At 35.8% G+C, this 27249-nt stretch overlaps 1 protein-coding gene across 5 annotated transcripts in view; it reads right to left on the minus strand.

Moving 5' to 3' along the window:
• The window catches only part of RALGPS2 (Ral GEF with PH domain and SH3 binding motif 2), a 179634-nt gene that overhangs the window by 91648 nt on the left and 60737 nt on the right, over positions 1-27249 (minus strand). For all 5 annotated transcript variants that reach the window (XM_027086204.1, XM_027086203.1, XM_027086205.1 and 2 more), the window contains 3 exons: positions 26186-26290; positions 25067-25117; positions 9943-10026 (listed from right to left, as the gene is read on the minus strand). In XM_027086204.1, coding sequence (XP_026942005.1) covers positions 9943-10026; positions 25067-25117; positions 26186-26290 — 240 coding nt within the window. The remainder of the gene's footprint in view (positions 1-9942; positions 10027-25066; positions 25118-26185; positions 26291-27249) is intronic.

Here is a 27249-nt window from a genome sequence, read left to right on the forward strand (position 1 = left end):
TAACATGGGAAAGGAAATAGCCACCCAAGTCCAGGAAGCGCAGTGAGTCCCATACAGGATAAACCCAAGGAGAAACACGCAGAGACACATAGTAATCAAATTGGCAAAAATTAAAGACAAAGAAAAATTATTGAAAGCAGCAATAGAAAAACGACAAATAACATACAAGGGAACTCCCATAAGGTTAACAGCTGATTTCTCAGCAGAAACTTTACAAGCCAGAAGGGAGTGTCATGATATACTTAAACTGATGAAAGGGAAGAACCTACAACCAAAATTACTCTACCTGGCAAGCACCTCATTCAGATTCAAAGGAGAAATCAAAAGCTTTACAGACAAGCAAAAGCTAAGAGAATTCAGCACCAACAAACCAGCTCTACAACAAATGCTAAAGGAAGTTCCCTAAGTGGGAAACACAAGAGAAGAAAAGGACCTACAAAAACAAACACAAAACAATAAGAAAATGGTCGAAGGAACATACACATCGATAATTACCTTAAACATGAATGGATTAAACGCTCCAACCAAAAGACATAGGCTTGCTGAATGGATACAAAAACAAGACCCATATATATGCGGTCTACAAGAGACCCATTCAGACCTAGGGACACATACAGACTGAAAGTGAGGGGATGGAAAAAGATATTCCATGCAAATGGAAATCAAAAGAAAGCTGGAGTAGCTATACTCATATCACATAAACTAGACTTTAAAATAAAGAATGTTACAAGAGACAAGGAAGGATACTACATAATGATCAAGGGATCAATCCAAGAAGAAGATATAACAATTATAAATATACATGCACCCAACATAGGAGCACCTCAATACATAAGGCAACTGCTAACAGCTATAAAAGAGGAAATTGACAGTAACAGAATAATAGTGGGGGACTTTAACAGCTCACTTACACCAATGGACAGATCATCCAAAATGAAAATAAATTTCATTTTAAAGCTTCATTTTCAGAAGCTTTAAATGACACAACAGACCAGATAGATTTAATTGATATTTATAGGACATTCCATCCAAAAACAGCAGATTACACTTTCTTCTCAAGTGCGCATGGAACATTCTCCAGGATAGATCACGTCCTGGTTCACAAATCAAGCCTCAGTAAATTTCAGAAAATTGAAATCATATCAAGCATCTTTTCTGGCCACAACGCTATGAGATTAGAAATGAATTACAGGGAAAAAACCATAAAAAACAGAAACACATGCTAAAAAATACGTTATTAAATAACCAAGAGATCACTGAAGAAATCAAAGAGGAAATCAAAAAATACCTAGAGACAAATGACAATGAAAACACAATGATCCAAAACCTATGCGATGCAGCAAAAGCAGTGCTAAGAGGGAAGTTTATAGCTATACAAGCCTACCTCAAGAAACAAGAAAAATCTCAAATAAACAATCTAACCTTACACATAAAGGAACTAGGGAAAGAAGAACAAACAAAACCCGAAGTTAGCAGAAGGAAAGAAATCATAATGATCAGAGCAGAAACAAATGAAATAGAAACAAAGAAAACAAGAGCAAAGATCAATAAAACTAAAAGCTGGTTCTTTGAGAAGATAAACAAAACTGATAAACCATTAGCCAGACTCATGAAGAAAAAGAGGGAGAGGACTCAAATCAATAAAATTATAAATGAAAAAGGAAAAGTTACAACAGACACCGCAGAAATACAAAGCATCCTAAGAGACTACGACAAGCAACTCTATGCCACAAAATGGACAACCTGGAAGAAATGGACAAAATCTTAGAAAGGTATAACCTTCCAAGACTGAACCAGGAAGAAATAGAAAATATGGACAGACCAATCACAAGCACTGAAATTGAAACTGGAATGAAAAATCTTCCAACAAACAAAAGTCCCAGACCAGATGGCTTCACAGGTGAATTCTATCAAACATTTAGAGAAGAGCTAACACCCATCCTTCTCAAACTCTTCCAAAAAACTGTGGAGGAAGGAACACTCCCAAACTCATTCTATGAGGCCACCATCACCCTGATACCAAAACCAGAGAAAGATACTACAAAAAGAGAAAATTACAGACCAATATCACTGATGAATATAGATGCAAAAATCCTCAACAAAATACTAGCAAACAGAATCCAACAACACATTAAAAGGATCATACACCATGATCAAGTGGGATTTATCCCAGGGATGCAAGGATTCTTCAATATACACAAATCAATCCATGTGATACACCATATTAACAAATTGAAGAAATAAAAACCATATGATCATCTTAACAGATGCAGAAAACAGATGCACAAAATTCAACACCCATTTATGATAAAAATGCTCCAGAAGGTGGGCAGAGAGGGAACCTACCTCAACATAATAAAGGCCATGTATGACAAACCCACGGCAAACATCATTCTCAATGGTGAAAAACTGAAAGCATTTCCTCTACGATCAGGAACAAGACAAGGATGTCCACTCTCACCACTGTTATTCAACATAGTTTTGGAAGTCCTAGCCATGGCAATCAGAGAAGGAAAAGAAATAAAAGGAATACAGACTGGAAAAGAAGAAGAAAGGCTGTCACTGTTTGCAGATGACGTGATACTATACATAGAGAATCCTATAAATGCCACCAGAAAACTACTAGAGCTAATCAATGAATTTGGTAAAGTTGCAGGATACAAAATTAATGCACAGAAATCTCTTGCATTCCTCTACACTAATGATGAAAAATCTGAAAGAGAAATTAAGGGAACCCTTCCATTTACCACTGCAACAAAAAGAATAAAACATCCAGGAATAAACCTACCTAGGGAGACAAAAGACCTGTATGCAGAAAACTATAAGACACTGATGAAAGAAATTAAAGACGATACCAACAGATGGAGAGATACACCATGTTCTTGGATTGGAAGAATCCATATTGTGAAAATGACTACACTACCCAAAGCAATCTACAGATTCTATACAATCCCTATCAAATTACCAATGGCATTTTTTACAGAACTAGAAAAAAAAATCTTAAATTTTCTATGGAGACACAAAAGACCCCGAATAGCCAATGCAGTCTTGAGGTAAAATAACAGAGCTGGAGGAATCAGACTCCCTGACTTCAGACTATTCTACAAAGCTACAGTAATCAAGACAATATGGTACTGGCACAAAAACAGAAACATAGATCAATGGAACAAGATAGAAAGCCCAGAGATAAACCCACACACCTATGGTCAAATAATCCATGACAAAGGAGGCAAGGATATGGAGAAAAGACAGTCTCTTCAATAAGTGGTGCTGGGAAAACTGGACAGCTACATGTAAAAGAATGAAATTAGAACACTCCCTAACACCATACACAAAAATAAACTCAAAATGGGTTCAAGACCTAAATGTAAGACCAGACACTATAAAACTCTTACAGGAAAACATAGGAAGAACATTCTTTGACATAAATCACAGTGAGATCTTTTTGATCCACCTCTTAGAGTAATGGAAATAAAAACAAAAATAAACAAATGGTATCTAATGAAACTTCAACTTTTTCACAGCAAAGGAAACCATAAACAAGATGAAAAGGCAACCCTCAGAATGGGAGAAATATTTGCAAATGAAGCAATGGACAAAGGATTAATCTCCAAAATACATAAACAGCTCATGCAGCTCAATATCAAAGAAACAAACAACCCAATCCAAAAATGGGCAGAAGACCTAAATAGACATTTCTCCAAAGAAGACATACAGATGGCCAAGAAGCACATGAAAAGCTGCTCAACAGCACTAATTATTAGAGAAATGCAAATCAAAACTACAATGAGGTATCACCTCACACCAGTTAGAATGGGCATCATCAGAAAATTTACAAACAACAAATGCTGGAGAGGGTGTGGAGAAAAGGGAACCTTCTTGCACTGTTGGTGGGAATGTAAGTTGATACAGCCACTATGGAGAACAGTATGAAGTTTCCTTAAAAAACTAAAAATAGAATTATCATATGATCCAGCAATTCTACTACTGAGCATATATCCAGAGAGAACCATAATTCAAAAAGACACATGCACCCCAATGTTCACTGTAGTACTCTTTACAATAGCCATGTCAGGGAAGCAACCTAAACGCCCATTGCCAGACGAATGGATAAAGAAGTTGTGGTACATATATACAACGGATTATTACTTAGCCATAAAAAGGAACGAAATTGAGTCATTTGTTGAGACGTGGATGGACCTAGAGACTGTCATACAGAGTGAAGTAAGTCAGAAAGAGAAAAACAAATATCGTATATTAACGCATGTATGTGGAACGTAGAAAACTGATACAGATGAACCGGTTTGCAGGGCAGAAGTTGAGACACAGATGTAGAGAACAAATGTATGGACACCAAGCGGGGAAAGCCATGGGGGGGATGGGGATGGTGGTGTGCTGAATTGGGTGATTGGGATTGAAGTTTATACACTGATGTGTATAAAATTGATGACTAATAAGAACCTGCTATATAAAAAAATAAATAAAATAAAATTCAAAAAAAATAGTGGTAAACATTTAACAAATTAAAAAAACTGGCAAGGCTAAACTAGCGATCACATTTATGTGATAAAACTACAAAACACCAGACAGTGGGAACTATAAAAGTCAAGACAGTGGGTATTGCTGGAAGAAGAAAGGGTGTGGACTGAGATGAGGCACTTGGAGGAGTTTGTAGAGTAGTTAGTAAAACTTCATTAAACCATATATTTGTTTTGTGTGTTTTTTTGTATCCATGTTTTATTTTACAATAAGTGGTTTAAAGTAGGAAATAAGAGAATAATACAAATGACTGGAGAGATATGAAAATGACAGAACTTCTGAAAATGAAAAAAGAAATATGTGAAATTAAAATTAGGAAGAACTAGAATGAAAAGGTACACGAAGAGAGTGGTCTCTGTTTTTCTTATTCACTAATATATCCCAAACATCAAGACCAATGCCCAGGACATAGTAGGAGCTTAATAAATATTTAATTGAATGAGAATGAAAGCTGAAGTCATTTTATACCAGATTGTAAAGTTTGATGATACCAAATGTTGACAAGGATATGCAGTAATGAAAGCTCAATGCAAATTTGGTACCATCATTTTGAAAAAAAAATTAGACACTGTCTTGTGTAGTTAAACATGGATATACTCTTTATGACACAAAATTTTACATCTAGGCACATATTTTTTCAAACAAATCACAGTGTTTTTCACCCACTTTATGGTATCAGTTTAGTAAGTCTAAGCAGCAATGTTTTTCAACTGCTTTTTTTTTTTTGCAGAAAAAGGTCAAAGTACATATCATCTAATACAAGTAAATATTATTTCAGAAAACTTTAATTTCTGTATTGGGTTGAAATGTAAAATATTTTATCTTATTGTGGGTCACAGTCAAAAAGTTTGAAAGCCGCTGCCTAAGAAACTACTGCACATGGGTACCAAAAAGACTCTTAGAATATTCAGAGCAACATACTTCATAACAGCAAAAAATTAGGAGACACATCTCATGTCCATCCTCAAAAGAATAATAAATTCTTTCTGATACATTCATGCAATGAAACGCTAGAAGACAGCACTGAAAGTACAATGAATGAGAGCTATATACATGACCGTGGATATGGCAGAGAAACACACAAGTGAAAAAAGGCAACCAGAGAAGACTACATATAGTCTGATGATATATTTTTCAAAGATGAAAAACAAGCAAGATATAAAACATGCTGTTTAGGGGTACAAATATTTCTGGTAAATCTATATATATGGGAATTATGAGACGAGTTAAAATTTTTTTTAAATCAAGTTTAAAAAAATACAAAAGATAGAAGAAAATAAAAATTTTTAGATAATGGTTACCCCCCCTTAATTGAGGATAGAACAAAGAATATGTAAAATACTTAAACAGTTTTGGTAATATTCTATTTCTTAGTTTAGGTGGTGAATTCACAGTTGTTTATCAGAATATTTCCTAATATATATTAGATTAACCATACAAACTTGCCAGTTTTGTAGCCTAAAAATGGTCAAACATTGGCAATTTCATAAGATTCAAACAAACATTTAACACATTCTTAAAAATGTATCAAATATTTCATTAAGAAGTAAATCCTGGAAAAATTTTATTCATAGGCTATTTTTAACTCTAGTTGCTTTATTCAGGGTTTTATAATCATATAAAAGCATTATGAAAACCTTTTATTTGCAGCCAAATATATGTTAAGCTTTTAAAGACAGTTTCTTAATTTTTTATCATGGAAATCTTTAAATGTATACTGAACTAACAGATGATAGTAATGAAGTCCCCAGTACACATCAACTGGCTTCAACAACCAAGTTATGGCCAAGCTTTCTCACCTCCACCCTCACTCTACCCTAAAGTGCCCCATTAATACTGTGAAGCAAATCATGGACAATATATAATTGCATCTATAAATATTTTCTAAAAGGAGTATTTTTATAAACATAACCTAAAATCATTATCATTCCTAAAAACATTAATTTCCAATTATTAGTCAAATTTCCGATTATCAAAAGGTAACATTTAAAAGAAACTTAGACAACCCTTCCCCCAATAAAAAAAAAAATCAGGAAGCCACTGGCCAGAAGGCATGAATACAAGTTATCAGAGAAATAGCCAAAATAGAGTGATTATTAAAATTATGATAGAGTCAAGTCATAGGAGATTATACAGATAATTAAAATGTTTTCAAAATGATTTTATGATACAATAACATTTCATGGTATGTTAAGACAACAGGACTGTAAATTACATGTACAGCATTATTTCTATGAGATTAGTAAAAAAATAAAGAGTGGAAGAATATATACTAAAAATCTTAACAACAGTCACCTCAGGGTGATTTCTCCCCCCACCTTTTAATAAATTTCTACCTTGTTACAGTTTCCCTGCAATGTATGTTACTGTTTCGATAATTAATAAAAAATCATAGTTTTAAAAGGATGGGGGAGAGTTCCATTTCTGGTAATGTGGAGAAGCAGGTATCTTTGGAAATGCTCATCTGATTATAATTACAAATTATAAAAACAACTATTAAAAGCACAAGAGAGGAACCAAAAGAAGGCAGAAACTGGAGAACAGATCTTTGGAAAAAGTAAGATGCACTGGGTGAGAATTGCACTTATAAAGTTTATTGTCTGAGGACATTCACCAGTTACAATGTGGAGCACCAGAAACTCAAGCAGAAGGTCACAGTCTTAATGGCTTTGAAAGTCAGAGGACAATTGGCTAGAAAGTGAGGGGGGAAATTCTGGAAAGGCGAGAAAAATCCCCCAAATCTATATAGAAACTCCATCCAGGGGCTTCCCTGGTGGCGCAGTGGCTGAGAGTCCGCCTGCCGATGCAGGGGACATGGGTTCGTGCCCCAGTCCGGGAAGGTCCCACATGCCACGGAGCGGCTAGGCCCATGAGCCATGGCCGCTGAGCCTGCGCGTCCAGAGCCTGTGCTCTGCAATGGGAGAGGCCACAACAGTGAGAGGCCTGCGTACCACAAAAAAAAAAAAAAAAAAAATTCCATCCAAATCTCTGGCTGACCATGCAATTGTGCACGTGCAAGGGAAACTCGAAGAAGCCCAAATGAAGATAAAATCTGGAAAGACTTCTCCAAGGAGAAATATGTTCTCCAAGGAGAGACAGAATTTAGACTTTGAGTCCAGCCAAGTTAACTGCTTGATAAAATAAAAATCAATACTTTTCTAAAGAAGACAACAAAATCCAGAATCTCTATAACATATTATCCATAATGATGACAATACAATTGAAAAAATTACCAGACACACAAAGAAACAGATTCAAAGTTGACTGTTAAAAGAAAAAGCATTAAAAAGAAACAGACTCCAAAATAACTCTTTTGTTGGAATTAGTGACAACTAAATGCAATGTGCGATCCAAAATGGTATCTTGGAACAACAACAAAAAGGATATTGGTGGGAATACTGAAGAAATTTGAATAGGGCCCTTAGTTTAGTTAATGGTATTGTACCCATGATAATTTCCAGGCTCTAATAGCTATATTATACTTACCTAAGATGTTAAGATTAGGGGAGGTTAGGGATATACAGAAACTCTCTTTGCATTTTTTTCTAGGTCTAAATTGAAAAGCAGAGATTGTCAGACCAGACCAAAAAAAAGGAAGACCCAACTATATGCTACTCTTTTTTTTTTTTTTTTTTTTTGCGGTACACGGGCCTCTCACTGTTGTGGCCTCTCCCGTTGCGGAGCACAGGCTCCGGATGCACAGGCTCAGAGGCCATGGCTCACAGGCCTAGCCGCTCCGCGGCATGTGGGATCTTCCCAGACCAGGGCACGAACCCGTCTCCCCTGCATTGGCAGGTGGACTCTCAACCACTGCACCACCAAGGAAGTCCTACAAGAAACTCATTTTAAAAATAAAAGACTCTCTGTAACTTCCTTTGTAATTTGCTACCTTCAGATTTCCTAACACCCTCCTAGGAGAAAATGACAGCAATGGAATAACTAAGTAATGGAGCTTATTATAGATCAACTGTAATCTTGATTAAGCATAAGAGCTTTTGGTACACTGTGACATATTTGACTCTAACAACCTTTTGGCTTACTTAAGAATAATATGAAAAAAAAAGAGAAGAATATGAGTGCTTAAAAATCTAAAGTCAAATTTATGGGTATTGTTACAATGTTTTTGTATGGCAAAGAAAAAAGTTTTACTGTGATGATAAATTCTGACCACCTCAGAAAAATTTTAAAACTTCTAAATAGCTTAAATAAGGAATTCAGTATAAGACATGTTTGTCTAGGCCCCTTAATAATGGTTTAATCTAATTAAAAAAAAAACTTTAACTCATTTCCATTTTGGGTATACAGTGAACCAAATAACTTGAGAAACTATTTGCTATAAACCCCATTTTTAAACCCCAACCATTTTTTAAAATGTGTATAACTAACTTGAAAGGAAAAGAAAAGATTTCACTAGAGGTCAAAAACAAAGGAAATAAAGGCAAAAAAGGAAAGGGTACTACAGCTGTCCTTGGAAGATTTCCTCTCAAGAGCATAGGGACTAGGGATTTAATACTCCTTCAAAGTCATAATATAAGGCCTCACACCTCTACCGTCCCCTGTCTGCTCCTATTTAAGGGATCTTCAAAGGGCTACAATTTTGGTGAAAAAGTAGACTAAACAATTCACCTACTGACAGAGGGAGATGACACAGAAGAAGGAGAAAATTAAGCCTTTCACAAGAATTTGTAACTTGCCCTTAATTGGATTTGAAGCTTAAACTTTCAGTACAGAGCAGTACAGATGTTCCCCAACCAAAACATGTAACATAAAAAAATAGTCCTACTTCTGTAATAGCCCTTGGTATTGGCAAAAGCAAACAAAATGCCTCTTCGACAGTATACACCCTCAATCTAGGCAGCAGCAAAATTCCCACAGCTAAAGCTTAAATGAACATGAGCTCTCAATTCAAAATCACAAAATCATAAGAAAACAAACCATTTTGAGTAAGGATCAGCAGATACAGAGAATTAGTACTCCCAGGACTTTGGATAATAACAGAAATTATAAAATAAAAAGTTGAAAATGATTTAAGAAATTTTAAAAATAAGAAAAAAAATGACACTAGTGTAAAAGCACATAGATTTGAAACAGATTTGACACATCTGAAAAGAATTAGTGATCTGAAATATAGATCTGAGGAAATCATGCAGAACAGAGCACAAAGGGATAGATGAAATATGAAAGGTTAAGATACAAGTAGGAAAGAATGTCAAGTTCCAGTAAATTTCCAATAGGAATTACAGAAGGAAAAAAACAGAGATCATGCAGAGACAATATTTGAAGAGATATTGGCTGAAAATGCTCTAGAATTGATGTAAAAACTTAAAGCTATTTCTTAATGAAAATTAAAACTGAGAAATTGAATTTCAGAAACTAAATATCAAAATTTTATAAGCAACTCACATGATTAAATCTTCTTGTAAAGGCAACCGCATTTGGTGCAGAACTGTATTTTTCCTTTTTATTCCATCCACAACTTGAAAGCTCCTGAAAAATTAAGTTGAAAATTAAATATAAATTCATGAAATAGCCCAGTTTTCCTGTTGCATTAATGGTTTCAAAGCATTAAAGACAGTTGTGTACTTTCCCAGAACTGTTTTATTTAATATGAACACATTTAATAGCATAACCATTCAGTTAAAACACAAAAGGAAATTTTATTAGAATATAAGAGGGCAAAATTACTTGTCTATGTGAACACAGATAATTAGACTTATACTCCATATGCAGAATGATGGGTTCTTCTTTCAAGAGGTTTGAATCCCAAGAGGAAAAATCTATCTACAAACAATGAAAGCTGAGCATCCCACAACATGAAGCCCACTAGTTGTCAAGCCCCAGTCATTCATTCAGAGCTTCCAATCAGCTTTCTAGTACCTCCATCTTTGAGCTGACAGCCAACGACCCCAGGTATTTGAAGAAACCTCTAATAAAGGGGTGTTTGATCCCCCACAGGGTCTATCAATAGAATTCAAAGGGCACAAGAACTTGGATGTAAAAAAAAAAAAATTAAATTTTTGTTTTACACTAACCTCTAACTGAAATGACGTTCCTTTTAATTATACATGCAGGCTACAAATTATAGAAGAATTGTCAATACATGGGACTCTGTCACTAATAAAAATCACAGATATTTTCATAGCACATTACAACTGGTACAGATATCTCAAAAATATCATTTACCCTCATCACTACTTTGAAGTTGTAATCTCATCACCTACAAATCTTACTTAATATTTTAATAAAGAGGCACATATATTGCCATAGAACAGTTTTTAAAAATATTTTAATAAGTGTATCTTATTAGGACTGATTTCCTTTGATATTAAAGAAGCGTTCAGTTCCAGAAGCTTCAGTTTGCCAAAAGGGTTCAAGGTTCAAAATAGGTTAAGAACCCTGCTGTAATACAACCACCACCACCAGAAAGAGACAGAATCCATAGGAAAAAAGAAAAACCTCTGAAGAAATCAAGTTAGGTCAGAGAACAAAAGAAAACTGAGAAAAGAAAAGGACAAAACCATATAATTATTACTTTCAGACAGATATTTCTCCCATTAAATGGCAAAAACAGAAGGATACAAATAAGAAATATTTAGAAAACAAAATAAAACTTTTGGACATGAAAATATAATACAAGAAATTTAAAAAATCAACAGAAGAGTTGTGAGATAAAGGTGATAATATCTTTTAAACAATAAGCTAAAAGTAGGAGCAAAAATATTATGTTAATTAGAAGAGTCAACTTCTGAATAATAAAAAGAATTTTAAGAGAATACAGAGAAAATAGAGGAAAGTAACTTATCAAAAAAAAAAAAAAATGCTAATTCAAGAAAATACCTCCAGAACTTGAAGGACAAAAGACCTGTCTAATGCCCATTACAAAAGATTAAAAAAAAAAAAAAAAAAAGAAAGAAAAGAAAAAGAAGACTCAAACCAAGGCCTAGCATCAAAAACCTGTAGCACATTGGAGACAAAGAAATAATAAAATCTATCAGTTCAAAAACAGAACGAAACAAAAACAGATCACCTACAGAAAAATAGGGATCAGAAGGTATCAGAAATCTCAATAGCAACCCTAGAAGTTAAAAGACAACTGAAACAAAGCCTTCAAAATCCTAGAATTCTTTATCCAACAAAAATATCAATTAAGTATGAAAGTATACCACAGACATTTTCAGACATGAAAGTCTCAGAGAATTTGCCTTATATGCACCTATTATCAGAGAGCTAGTAGAATATGTGTTCCATCAAAACAAACTAGCAAAGAAAAAGGAAGACAAGATCCAGGAAACCGAGGAACCAACATAGAAAGAAATTATTGGAAATTCCCAGATAAACAGTAAAGGGAGATCCTGGGACAAAGCAATGAGCAGACCTTAAGAACAACAGTCCAGATGGTAAGTAGCAAGGATGGAAATTCGAAGAGACATCTCTGAAAGATGAAGCAATATCTGGAGTGTTTGAACACATTGAGAAAACACACTCACTACATTCACTTCTGGCAGAAAAATTAGTGACAAATGTAGAGAAAGCTAAAGTAAGTTATTTAGCTCAAGGAAAACAAAATTTAAGTAAGTAATCATGGCTCAACTGTTCTTTAGCTTTCTCTACACTTGTAAAGAATGGTTGAGCCAGTATTACTTACTCATGTCAAAATTGTGACATAACTACACAGAAAGAGGAGGAAGTAAATTGTGTAAATGTGAGAGGAAGAGAAAATAAGAGACTGAAATCATCTTCTATAGTAGAGAATCAATAAATCATAACCAAAATTGAAAAATCATAAACAATAGGCATTTAGACATATTATATTATCTTAAAAACACATAAATTCCTCCAAATAAGAAACACAAAGAGACTTGGATGGGCGTGGGGCTCAGGGTGGAGGCTGGAAGGGTGGGAGCAACAGGATAGTGCTATATTTTGTTCTCCTATGGAAATATATGGCTTCTTAAACATGATATATGCATATCTTCAATAAAATTTTAAAATAAAATAGATACAAAAAAGAATGAATTGATTCAAGGGAAGACTGAGGAAATAGTTGGGATGATATTATAATACTTCAAGAAAAAGGTAATGTTCCTTGAGTAGGGTAGTGTCAGTGGATATTGAAAAAAACTGCTAAAATATTCAAGATATTTTGGAGGTAGGCAGGACTTGGTCAAAAACTGGATCCACACAGTGTAAGCTAAGAATGACGTATCCAGAAGTACTACAATTCCCAAGTTTCTGGCTTGAGCAATTGAGACAGGGAATACTGAAGAAAGTGATGAAAATTATCACTTTAACACAATAGATAAACAGTAAATGCTCTGAAGATATGAATTACTTTTTTTAAACCTAAAATTAAATTGCAACTTTCAAATTCGAAATTACTGACGGAAAAAAAAAATGACAGAAGCAACTCTACAGTAAAAGAAATTTTTGGTACTTGATACTCAGCCTAGATACATGCTCATTGCACATTATCTCCCTGTAGAGACAGAAAATATTTAGTGGTAGACATTAACATACAATGACATATAATAACTATATTAAAAACATCAAACTTCTAGAAGACATGTTTGTTCTTTCTAAAAATCACAGCCTATTTATACAACCATATAAAGATGTCACAGTTTAGGACAAAATTCCTAGATTTAAATCCATCAACTCTGAATTTGTTTTTTAACCAGTTAATATAATTTCCATATTTATATTAATTCTATAATCAAAGTGTCTCTAACAAATTGCTATTAAACTTATCAAGCCATTTGATAAGCCATTTTCCTATTATAAGTAAGGTTACACTATAATGAACATTCTTGCACCTTTTCCGACATTTCTGATCATTTCCTAAATATATAGTCCTAGAAGTGAAATCACTAGGTCAAAGAGTAGGAACCTTTCAAGGCCTTGATCCTTGTCAAACTGCCCTTCTGAAATACTGAATCATTTATACTAGCACTGCTGAGTGTCAGTTCACAAGAGTCATATCAAAACTAGGTATATTTAATTCCCTTTCTATATATTATACTTTAATTTCCCCAACTGTAAGAGGAATTATGGTCGCTAAATGTATTTGTTAAATAGAAAATGGGGGTTAGGGGGCCGTAAATCACCTATAAACCCACCACCCGAATAAACCTATGTAAATATCTTCCCAGTCTTCTTTATGTGCATATGGGGGCTGGCTTTTGTTTGTTTAAAGTAGCCAATACACCTGTCCTTTTCTGTGTGATCTCATCTTCTGATTTTGTGCTTAAAAAGTCCTTTCTTCCTGAGAACATATGTCTTAACAGCAGCAATAAAAATAATAGTTAAAACTAACATAGAGATCACTACGTGCCAGGCACTGTTCTAAGTGCTTTAGACATATCAACTCATTTGATCCTATCTTTATCATTATAATTTATTATGATAAGAAACACAGACAAAGGTATTAGTGAATTGTGGCCTTATTTTTTACATTAAAAATTTTTTTTAATGCTTTTCTGATTCCTCAACTAAGAAATGCTAAGACGTTTTGAAAACTCCATTCAACTTTTGGGACATTTCAACACCATTAGCTTAATGAAAAAATGCTTTTCCCCTTTAATAAAACTCTGTTTGAAGCAGACTGAAAGAAGGCAGGAGTTAAATGAACCTCCAGTCACATTACTTGGGAGCAAATAGGTTAAAATTCCATTGGAGCCCTCCATCCTAAAGAAACTTATAATTAAAAAATAAGAACAAGCAGGTTCTTAAAAACTTAAGATAGTAGTCTCTGCTTCAGAAAACATTTCCCCTTTGAAACAATGTTACATTACTAGCCCATCTAAGACAACAACAAACTAGGGCTATAAAGATAGAGAACAGCATAGTGGCTGCCAGGAGTTAAGGATGGTGGGGAATGAGGGTGGGAGTAGGATGGGTGTGACTATAAAGGGGTAGCACAAATGAGAAATCTTTTGTGGTGATGGAATAGTTCTGTATCTGGATGGGAGTAGCAATAAGACAAATCTACACAAGTGATAAAACGTGGTCTTCCCTGGTGGCGCAGTGGTTAAGAATCCGCCTGCCAATGCAGGGAACATGGGTTCAAGCCCTGGTCCGGGAAGATCCCACATGCCGCAGAGCAGCTAAGCCCATGCGCCACAACTACTGAGCCTGCGCACCACAACTACTGAGCACACATGCCACAACTACTGAATCCCACGCGCCTAGAGACCATGCTCCACAACAAGAGAAGCCACTACAATGAGAAGCCCGTGCACCGCAACGAAGAGTAGCCCCCGCTCGCCACTACTAGAGAAAGCCCACACGCAGCAACGAAGACCCGACGCAGCCAAAAATAAATTAAAAAAAAAAAAAAAAAAGGTAAAACGTCACAGAACTATACAGACATGTCTTGTACAAACATCCATTTCCTGGGTTTGATATTGTGAATCTAAAATGATCCTTGTACTATTTTTTGCAACTTCCTGTGAAACTGTAATTACCTCAAAATAAAAAGTTTAAAAAGCAACGAAAACAAAAACCAAGTTAATGGATTATGAAGTAGGCATTGCACTGGGACTCCAGGAACTCATCCAGTACTTTCTTCTTAAACCTTGACATGCATTTATGGTTAACTGGCCTTAAAGGAATTTTGCCCTGCCCCATCTCAACCTCCCAATAGCCACTAAATATCTCTGTGAGAAAAAAGATGCTTTTCCCTTTGTCTCTGCCTCTTTTTGTCTCAGAACCTAGACTCTTTCTCCAAGTGACACTATACAATCTAAGAAATAAATTCTCCTACCAGATCATCTTGTATTGACAGCTTATCAGCCAGGTCAAGTTATTCTATACTAATCCATTTCCCACGAACACCAAAAAGTTAAAGTAAACTTAGTGACTCAAAAGACGTTTTTTTGGGGGTCTAACTTATGAATAAGACTGATTCAAGTTGAGTACACTGCGTAAATAAGCCTCTGTTTTAGCAAAGGCTAAATGAAACAGAACCGCCTTGATGCCTCTTAAAATTTGTTCAAATGGATTCAACCTTCAATTTTTAAATCAGGCAGTGAAGAGAAATCTTCTAACAGTAACTCACATATACAAAGGCGATTTCTTAATAGTCATTAAAAGTGTATTTGAAAGTATATTCACGGACTGATTTTGAGCCATTAAACAGATTATTTTGGAAGCACGTGGGAAGGCAAACACCACAACTGATGACCACCTACCCTATGAAAGAACTACTGAATTTCTCAGGAGCCACAGCTTCTCTTACGTCTTGTAGGTTTGTTCTGTAAAGTCAAATTCTTGATCTAAATTTCATCTTGTAGGTTCCAACACTTTTAAAAGCACTGCTCTAAGGGTGATGTTGTAGGGATACCTATAGATAGAAGAAGAGAAAAGGCCAATATAGACCAGCATGTAGACAGAGACTGAGGCAAAGGAAAGAAAAAGCAATGGAATTTGTAAAAGACTGTGGGCTGTGGGGGCCCTCAGAGTGAGAAGATGACTGCTGCTGAGGCATTCCTAGGCTCCAAAGCTGGAAGCTTTACCGGGGCATAATACAGCCATTAGCATTCAGCCTGTATGGCTCTTTGGAAAGAAGTCTCAGCCATAGATGAGCGCTCACCCTGAGATGAGGGGCTCACCGCGATTCCTATATTCTTAATGGGTAGAATAAGCCCTGAAACTATATAATTCTAATGGAATATTTAAATCAAAAACACCACCTCACTCTTCCGTAATGTAACGTACTCACATTCTTTCCTCCCCCAACCTCCCTCCTTCCAATACCTTAAAGCCACCTCTATAGGGAGATCAGAGAGAAAGGCAGAAGCTATCTTCTGCCACTGATACTGTGATATACCTACTCTCCTAGTCAACAGTTATCTTCCCTAGTTCTAATCTAAGCCTGCCCTTACTGTATATAAAGGAAGTTCGCAGTAAGGAACAGCAATAATATGAACTGACAAAACAGCTAGCTTTTTCTAGTCCACAAGAAGAGTCACATGTCTTCTTTGCTTTCTTCAAACCTCCCACTATATTCATGGATTTTTACATTTTAATTCTAATGAAAATGATACTTTTCATTAAAGCAAGGATAGAATTATGATATTCCTGATGTTGGAATTTTGGATGTTGCCAAGATTATAGGCTGTTTGCATACAGAAGAAATTTCGCATAGAGAAAGCTCTTTATACATAGTCAGAAATATCTCAATTGTAAGTTTTTCAGAAATGTTTTAATAAGATTCAGAATGACCTATTATGTACTTTCCCTCATTTAACCAGAATTCTTCCTCAATCTCTAGTGCATCCCAGTTATTCAGGAGGGCCTTATCTATCCTTTGTATTTAATGTTTATTGATATAATCTAAATGACTTATTATATTGACCTACCAGAACAAATGATAAAGTGTGGAACTTTCTTCTTTGAATGTAATACACATCACAGGACTTTCAGCCAGAGCCTGTCACTTTATAAACACTTGGGAACCTCATGAGAGAGGTAAACGTTATTCAACGTAATGACTACAGTACAGATTTCAAGCACAGTTCACCCCCCTTACTTAAGACTGATCAAAATCACCAGAGAATTGCTATTGGAGAGAAAGCCTGATTGCAAGAGAGCTTTGTGTCATAACTCATCCTGTGCTGAATAACATAATACTCATTCTGAAGAGAAACCCCATCGGCGTCATGAACGTGGCAATGCCTCCAGGAGAAATACAAGCTTTATAGAGCATCAGAGAATTCATAATAGAAAAAAAAACCCCAAAATCCTATGAATGTAATAAACATGGAAAAATCTTCAAAAACAGTCATTGCTTCCTCAACATGAAAGAACTCACAATGGAGGGAAGCCCTGTAAATGTGTAAGAGCTCTCTAAAAGAAAAAAACCCTTCACAATCAGAAGAGAAATCATACTGGGGCAACCTATGCATATAAGAAATGTGGGAAAACTTTAACAAGAGCTGAGCTTCAACTAAATACCAGAAAATTCATACTGGAAATTAATGAGTGTTTCCCTTATGGTAAACTTTTGCCCTTACTGAACACTGAAGAATTCATACTAGGGAAGAAAATGGTTCTGAATTGTGGGCAGAGGGGAAAAAAATTCTGCTTCCATAGAATGAGTGTTACTTTATAAAAGTTACATTCTTGGACTGGGTAACAGACTTTTGCAAAAATAACTCCAAACATGATAAACAATGGAAGACGATATGCCTGTAGGCTGTACAGGATAAAGCCTTGGAATGGTCACTCATCAAACGCAAATACTGAATAAGTATTATTCAAGCACTATAGATACATCAGAGAAAAGAGCAGACAAGTTTCTGCCCTTGTGGAATTTACGTTCTAGTGAGACCCCCAATCTCTAAGAACTTGACTTATGACCACCCCCAACAATTATCACCTCCTTAAGACTTCTGCAGTTTTGGTCAAAGTCCTATTTATTACTGATTGACAGCTACACTTAACTGAAGCTCTTACTCTGAAGTCACCCCCCAAAATTATTCTACTTCCAGGAATTTCTCAAAAGACCTAGAAGGTATTTTATTTTATTTATTTATTTAAATAAAATTTATTTATTTTCGGCTGTGTTTGGTCTTTGTTGCTGCGTGCGGGCTTTCTCTAGTTGCGGCGAGCGGGGGCTACTCCTTGTTGCAGTGCGCAGGCTTCTCATTGCGGTGGCTTCTCTTGTCATGGAGAACCAGCTCCCGGCGCGTGGGCTTCAGTAGCTGTGGCTCGCGGCTTCAGCAGTCGTGGCATGCAGGCTCTAGAGTGCAGTTGAAGCACACGGGCTCAGTAGTTGAAGTGCACGGGCTCAGTTGCTCTGTGGCATGTGGGATCTTCCCAGGCCAGGGCTTGAACCCGTGTCCCCTGCATTCGCAGGTGGATTCTTTAACCACTGTGCCACCGGGAAGTCCCTAGAAGGTATTTTAAAGGTCAAGTAGTCCAAAATCCCTTATTTCACACATTTAATTTTTTTTTTTTAAGAAAGGCTGAAGATATGAAATAGGTTGTATTACTGGCACAATCTATAGATGGCAAAGCTGAAACAAAAATGCATCTCTTCTGGCTCATTGCTTTTATGTTTTGCCACTAAAAATTATCTTTTGGTATTCAAAGGGCTTTAAAATTAATTTTAAAGGAAGTGAAATTAAGTAATTAAGAATTTTCTGAGCACCCATTCAGAGAGCTGTGAATGTTGGACACTGATTAAAAAAGAAAAAGAGGCAGCAAAGTACATGGAAATTTACCCCCAAAACTGGTTTAAATTAAAGAACAAGAACAAAAAGACAGTGAGCAACTCTGTGGAAGTGAGAGTTGTAAGGACATATTAACAGAGCATTGCAGATGATGGAACTACTAACTTTTCTCCTTCCTTGTAATCAGTATAACTTCAGGGCCAGCAACCATATTATTGTGTTTCCTTCCAGTCCCTATCACTAAGAAATGGCTACTTATTAGGAGGAGGGGAGAAGAATGAAAAGACTGGTTTTGTGTGAGAGGGATCACACTATCCATAGAAGCTTCCAAATTTGGCCATGCTGCTTGGGCCAAAGGGCAAGTGAAGATTCTTAGGATTTCTGTAGCACTAGCTATGGGAATATCAGGGCAAAGTGTTCAGATGAAGGGGGATCCACCAGTATATACAGATAACAGATTGAGCTGAGACCTGTCTCAGGCCCAGCAACCATGTACAGGCACTAAGGAATGTTCATACTTCTAGAGCCAATGAGCAGCAGCCCTGAAAAAACACTGTGCTCTTTTAATAAATAACCTTCAGAGTTCATAGGGAAGGGGAAGGGGAGAAAGGTTATTTAGGAAGTAAAATTGACTGGAGATACTGGAGAACAGAGGAAAGAGGATGCAGGGAGAAGGGAAAAGAATGACTCGAAGGTTTCTGACTGGTATTAAAAATGGATAAATGGTACAAATCACTCAGACAGGGGACCTTAAAAACTAAAACCAGAGCAAACATGTAATTATATTCCTACTAAGTAGTTTTTAAAATTACTGGACTTTTCCTTTACCATTAAATTCTTTTCATTGGTGAACATGTTTTTCTATTCTTCTCTACCATAAAACAAAAAACTAAGAAACAAAGTGTCGAAATCTGTTCTTTTGTTTTCCTTCACTCTGAGGTAATTTCAAGTGTGATACAAGGTTGGAGAAAAACCAGACTTAGCATTATGTTTGCTTCAGATCTGCTTACTTCAAGATGTGATTTCGTTGTCCAGTATTTTACTGACGACTAAGACCAGTCCCTATATAATAAAAAATAATTTTTAACATCTCAAAGATAAGGCCAATAGTTTTTAGAGGGAAATAAAAGGCTTGGAATTTTTCTTTTTTCCCTGAGCAATTCTGAGGTAGACAGTGTAACAGACAGGCAGATAAGCAGCTTCATTCTGAGAAAATCACTGTGCTTCTTATAGCTGCCCCTTTCTTTCTACAAGTCAAGAATAAGTTTAGGGACAAAAGTTTAAACAAATTCTGCTTGATATGAAAGACTTGGGAATACAGAATGCCACAAACTGGTAAGAATGACAGGGACCTACTTAGGGAACAGAATTAATAGGAGTTATATATTTTAATAAGTTTCAAATAACTCAGAAATTGCCTCTATTGTAGAAAACTGAGTGAGACCTGTGTGGTTCAATCACCAATTTGCAAGAAAAATCACTAAACCACATAGTTGGATTCAGAATCTATAATCTTCAAAGCTCAAATTTAGAACACATTTTATTTCAGAAAATGTGAATAAATCATCACCTGAAATAAAGTTACATGTGGATATTCACACATAATAATGAGTTTTGATTGAAACAGTTTTAGTGTAACTTAACTAAAGATCTTTTTAATAGTCTCATAATATATATATATATAGTTTTTTAAGTTTTACATAAAATTATATATAAAGTAGAATGAACATTGGTATAATGGGCAGAAACATGAAAATAAATTTACTGGGTTCAGTGATAACACTATCTTTTCATATCTGAGGTTAAATTTGGATTTAACAAAAATAATTCATTCTTTAGTAAAGTTAATATTCTAACTACATAATAAGGTAGACACCATTTTATGCTAATAAATGAGACTAATACATTAGATTGGCCACCATCGTGGCTTAAAAAATCTTCTGTCGAAGTTATCAATAGCAAGAGTTTCACATAATAAACAATATCTGTACAAACAACATGGAAAACAATTTGGCAGTATTTAATAAACTTAAGGATGTTAATGTGCTACAACTCAGTAATTAATGCCCTAGAGTATAAACATGGATGCTAGTCAATGATGTTAGACATAAGAAGCTAAAGAAGAAAAAAAACAGGATACCACTTACATAAAAAAATCTGAAACCTGCAAAAGCACATATTGCTAAGGGATACATATACTTACAGAAAATCTGTATCTAAATGCACAGGAATGATACAGATCAATACTGGATAGTGGTTCCTTTGGTGGGAGGAGGGAAGAGAGGTGAATATGGGAGGACGCAGAGTGGCTTCAACAGTACTGCTTAGGCTGAAGGTTGAGATGAGAGGTTCATCTCATTACATATGCCTTGTTGTATGTCTTAAATATCTCAGGATAAATTAGAAAACATTTTTCTGCCAGATGACAAAGTCCTGTTTACGCTGCCAGATTTAATGTAATCTTGATGATTATATGAGATGGATACATCAGAATATTTTGGTGCTACAGCATTTCTTCCAAGGGTTCCTATTTCAATTTTTTAAGACATTCTCTCATTGAACAAACATTTACTAAACACTGTTCATTTTCTCATTCTAAATACTGAGCTCCCACTACATGCCAGACAGATAAAATAGTGAAAGCAAAAGTATCCGACCTAAGTGTCCTCATGTAGCTTAAAACCTAGCAGAAGTGTCAGGCAATAAACAAATAAGCACATGATTAACACCACTTTGTACCTGATCACGCCTTCCTTCTTAAAAATGTCTTTCACTTGGTTCACCGAATTTCACACTAACCTAGGTTTCCTCCTAAATCACCGGCTGCGGCTTCTCAGTTTCTTTTGTTAGCTCCTCCTCAACACTAAATAGGTCCCTTCTTTTCTGCATCTGTATTCACTCTCTTGGTAATCTCACCTATGCTTTAAATATCCCTACACTGACAACTCCCAAACTTACACTTCCAGTCTGAACTGAAAATATATGCTAGTATATGTTACGTAACTTAACATTCATCTGTGGCTGTCCAACAGGCAGGTAAAACTAAACATGTCCAAAGCTGAACTCAGGGTCTTCCTTCAAAACCCGCTCCTCTGGCCCTTCTCCACAGGCTACACTGCGCAGTCTATTCTATATAAATGGCAGCCCCAGGAGCTATGAACACAATAATAATAATTTTCCATCTCAGAGACTATCAACTAGATGTGTCCGGTGTCAGGCCAAAAACCTTGTCATCATCCTTGACTCCTCTTGCACATACAGTGCCTGACAACTTCTCACCACCTCTTCCCTCACACCCTGATGCAAGCCACCTTCATCTCTCACCTGGTCTCCTCGATTCAGTCCTTGGTACCAGCCCCTCCCCACCCCCAGGCTTGCTTCCCCACATACCCTGGTCAGTAGTCAGGAAGAGCTACTTAAAACCCAAGTCAGAAAATGTCACTTGTTTGCTCAAAACCCTCCCCTACCTTCCGATCTTTTTCAGAGGAATGGTTTTCAAGGCACCATGCCATGCCATCCAGCCCTCTCTACGTTTCTCACTTTCTACTAGACCCTCACACTCACTGCAGCTCACTGGCTTTTGCCCTGGGCTTCACACCTCACACCAGTAATCTTTTCCCTTATGTGAGCATAATAAATGGCTTACAATGGGTAGATGCATAATAAATGTTAGTCTCCTTTAAAAAAAAATGCCTTCCTTGATTTCTTTCTTGTCTCTAAAATACAACACACAGTCATATTATAAAGTCATAAAATAAAAGTATAATGAAAAGTATCCAGGGCCATTGCATACTTGTATATACTACAACAAACACACTATATTTTGTTCCCGAAAGAACTAAGAACGAAACTTACGGTACTAAGTATCAGTACTGTTTTCTCTGCCCGGAACACTCTTCCCCTAAACACCAGTACGGCTTGCTCTCTCACCTCGTTCAGGTCTTTCTCAGACAGCACCTTTTCAGTGAAGCCTTTCTGACCATCCTATCTAAAATCACAGCTCCCACTGCCCTTACGCCGCCCTGTTCTCTTCTGGCTGTTCCATGTTTTTCATGACACAGTGCTAGTTCACCTCACTCAAATGTAAGATGCATGAGGGCAGGAATTGTAGTCTCTTCAGTGCTATAAGCCAGTGCCTGGCACAGAATAGACACTCAGTAAATACTTGTTGAACCACAACACATACATGTAAAACTGCAACTGACAAGGCCAGTGAAGAACTAGGAAATGCTGGGAGAGCCTGTAGGAAGAGAAGAAAGGCTCACCTGAGAAAGTCAAACTTGATTTGAGAACTGAAGGATGAGTAGCAGTTAACTAGGATGTACACAGGCTCAGTGGTGAGAGGGGCTAAAAGGCCACTGTAGCTAGACCAGAAAAAGGTGGAAAAGATAAGGTTGCAGTGGGTAAGAAGAGGCAAAACTCTGAAGAGATTTGTAGATGATATTAGGATAGTTTGTCTTTACCCTCAGAGTGACAGGAAGCCACTGAAGCATTATAAGCAGAGGAATCTGATAAGCAGATTTACATGTTGAAAGATTACCTTGGTTATTGGGTAGAGAAAGTTTAGAAGGGTCTGGGTGGATGTGGACAGATCAGGTAAGAGGGCACTGCAGTAATTCAGCTGAGTTACAATGGTGTCTTGGATTGGGATGTTGAGAGTAGAGAGAGAATGGATAAATAAGATACTTAGGTTAAAAAAAAAAATCAGTGGGGTTGGTGTTAAATGAGATCAGGAAGTGGGGTCGAGGGAATTTTTAAGGTTCACTTCTATGAAGTTTACAAAGCACTGTTAGATGTCCCAGGGAAATAAAAATTTCCCATTGACTTGAAGTTTATGTCCTTAAGTAACAGTCACTGTCTAGATCTTCAATGTCAAACCCCTCTCCACAAATGACTATCAAGCACAAGCACTTGCAATGTGGCAACTCCACATAAAGATGTGCTGTAATTATACAATATACACTGAATTTCAAAGTCTTAGTACAGAAAAAAGAGAGTACAACATCTCAATAATTTTTATACTGATTACAAGTTGAAATGATAATTATTTTGGATGCAGTAGGTTAAATACAATTATTAAAATTAATTTTACTTGTTTCTTTTTAATTTGTAATGTGGCTACTAGAAAATGTAAAGTTATAGAAATGGTTCACATTATATTTCTACTGGATGGTACTAATGTTGTATGAAACAGAAATACAGTAATTGCAGTTTATTCAAAAGGAAAAAAATAGGGGCTTCCCTAGTGGCGCAGTGGTTGAGAGTCCGCCTGCCGATGCAGGGGACACGCGTTCATGCCCCGGTCCGGGAAGATCCCACATGCCGCGGAGTGGCTGGGCCCGTGAACCATGGCCGCTGAGCCTGCGCGTCCGGAGCCTGTGCTCCGTAACAGGAGAGGCCACAACGGTGAGAGGCCCGCGTACCGCAAAAAAAAGGAAAAAAATATGTCTAAGGAGAAGATGGCTGAACTTCAGGGCAAAAAAATGTAATTTTTATAAAGAATTTAGTTTGCTTTGTTTTGTTCGGGGATGTGAGGAACTGAATATTTCAGTTACTATCATTTAAATACAAAAGCCATTTTCTGTTTGTGCCTTATTTATAGACTAGATTGTTTCTCTTCCTCTGTTGCTAAACTAATGGTTCTATTGAGGGTGTCCTCCATGGTAAGGGAGGAAAGTTAGAAAAACACAGAGTTGTGGAAATGACAAAGACTCAGAGATCATTCAGGCCCATCCTTTCATTTTGTTAAGTGACAGACTTGAGATACTCAGACATTAAGTAACTTACCTGAAAAACACAGGACTAATACTGTCTATACTACTGAAGATACAGATGTTTTCTGTAACATCTATGTTATAGTTGACTTGAAAATACTGCAACAAATACACTATATTTTGTTCCCAGAAGAACTAAAAAAATACCTTATAGTACTGAATATGTCAGTATTATCAATGACTTAGTTTTGAGATACAGAATCATATTTATATTCTTACCTGATAAGAGTGGGAAAAGCATCAGTTTTTAGAGTCTGAAAGCCAGTTCCAACACTTAGCTGTGTATTGGGGACAAATGTCATTCTGTTTTCTCATCAGAAAAATAGATACTTCAGTAAAATGATGAAGCCAAATCAACCAAAATGATTTAAACAGTACTATCTATGACTCAACAGTGTATAGCTATGAATGCCACATGAGTTTTTGAGGCTGAGTAATATACAGAGAAGTTACATCAAAAGCTTTAAACATTTAAAAATTAATATACAGTGTAATTTGTCACTTCAGAAACTTCTTAATTGGGGATACTATAATTCACCATCTTGTATATTTTAAAGGAAAGTTCTTAAAACTACTCACATCTGGCTGAATGGCTTTAAATACTGGAACATCCATTAGCGTTATCTGACCCTGATATAAAAAGTAAAAAAATTACAATTTCTTGGCATTCCATAATGTGACATATATTTGCAATTAAAATTATATTCTGTACTAAAACATATTGAGTACTCAAATCTTTACCAGAAAGAAATCCCAGTTTTATAACGGCTTAAGAAAATGAAAATTTAGCCCTTATATCATTAAATATAATTATTTCTAATTATCTCATGCCTATTCATATTGTTTTGTGAGATAAATAAGGTAAAGCTACAAAATAAACAAAACTAATTTTAAAAATTTGAACATGGTCATACATTAAATCCAAATTAAAAAAAAAACCTTGGATCTACTGGTTCATAGAGCAGTGTTGTTGTTGTGACTATTAAATCATATCTACTCAAACAGTAATATAAAATATGACATTAATGAAAAGGTATTCTTCCCAATTTATAAGAAGTAACTGACTCTACACTAGTGGCAACTCATATTGAAGGACTTCACATGGACCTATCTCAACTGTGGCTATAGATGTAAAACAAAATCTAGCAATATACCAAGGAATAATGTGCTATGGCCAAACACAGTTTACTCCTGGAATGCAAGAATGATGCAATATCAGGAAATCAATATATTCTGCTAACAAGTTAAAAGAAAAAGCACAAATAAATGAACACTTACATCAGTTAAGAATTAAAAGTTTTTCTAGGTATCCTTCATGATACTGCAATAATGCCTTCAACTTTAATTTTTTAATTTAGGAAAAAGTAAAAATTCTTCTTACATATGTCAATAAAGTACAGTTAGCTTGGGGAGGTGGTATTGGTAGGGACAAAAGCAATTACCATGAAGGTAAATACTTACTATTACTTACCAAGTTGATAGTGTAACTTACGAAGCTGCTCTAAAAATATCAATGGATTTTCTTACCTTCTCCTGTTCATTCCTCTGCTTGCTCCATTGTTGTGCTACTCTCCCCATTGATTCCCACATCCAGTTTTTAAAAAAAAATCTCCTCTGTTGGGCCTACAAATTCTAACTGAATAGCACCAATATGTAAATTATGTGCAAAAACTGGAGAACAAGAGGTGGGAGGCTTACCGCATATTCTTCTGGTGTAACCTTAAGGACATCAAATACCACAGCATCAAAGCTTTTCTTCAATTCAGAACCTTTGTCACTCAATGACTCAGAACTGCTACTTTTCTGTTAAATTGAAAAAAAAAATGCAGCCATTTAAAAACTGTCTTTCACTTAAGTGTCATGGAAACTAGACCGGCCTTAAAACTGAGGAAGCTAAAAGTGAGTTAACAAATGCTGTAGGAAAGTTGGGCAGAACACACTGCTTCCTTGGAAGAGCACTAGGAAAAGGGTCGGGCAACTTGAAATCTAACCTCAACTTTAGGTTTTTAGGTTCTCGAGTAAGTTTTCCTGTCTGTTTCCTCACCCTGACATCCTATCATTTCCAAAAGAAATAAAAGATATTACCAATAACAAGTTCAATGATTTTCAAATGGGGTAAAAGAAGTTAGGGGAGAAGGACACACCCATCTATAATTTTTAAAACTAATTTTTATTAAGAAAAAGACAAATTATTTTCCTAACATAAACCACAGGAAAACATTCAGAACTCCATTAACTAAATAAATAACCCAGTCTAGTTTGTTAAGTGAATGTCTGTCTGTGATAGTACAATTGATACTCTTCTTCTTATTATAGTACAGATTTAAGCATTTTCTGCTTTAATTTTGAATTTGCTGTTGCTATATGCAAAACAAAAGGCGGCTTTTGGCCCTGAAAATCTTATTTCTGTTAAATTTCCACTTCATCTGTACTACAAAATAAAAGTGTTATTTTGCAATCAGTTTTGGCTGAAACCAGAGTATCATCCCTGTAAGAACATTTAGATCACTCTCTGTTAAACGGTGGTAGGATATCAGGCTACAGTCAGTGGCAGAAAAAACGAACCAAAGTTTCGTTTAGAGGTATAATATTATGTATGTCAACCTATCAGTTATTATACATCAATTTTGAGCACCTGTCATTATGCTTCATTTTTACTTCCCTTGCAGTAGCAACTAAATATCAAAATCATTACAAAGGAAGGGATCTGTCATTAATTTTGGAAAATTCTCAACCATTATTACTTCAAATATTTCTTCTGC

Source organism: Aethalodelphis obliquidens, unplaced genomic scaffold (assembly GCF_003676395.1).
Source record: "Aethalodelphis obliquidens isolate GAN/ISIS:26980383/991018 unplaced genomic scaffold, ASM367639v1 scaffold55, whole genome shotgun sequence".
In the NCBI taxonomy this organism is placed as follows: Eukaryota; Metazoa; Chordata; class Mammalia; order Artiodactyla; family Delphinidae; genus Aethalodelphis; species Aethalodelphis obliquidens.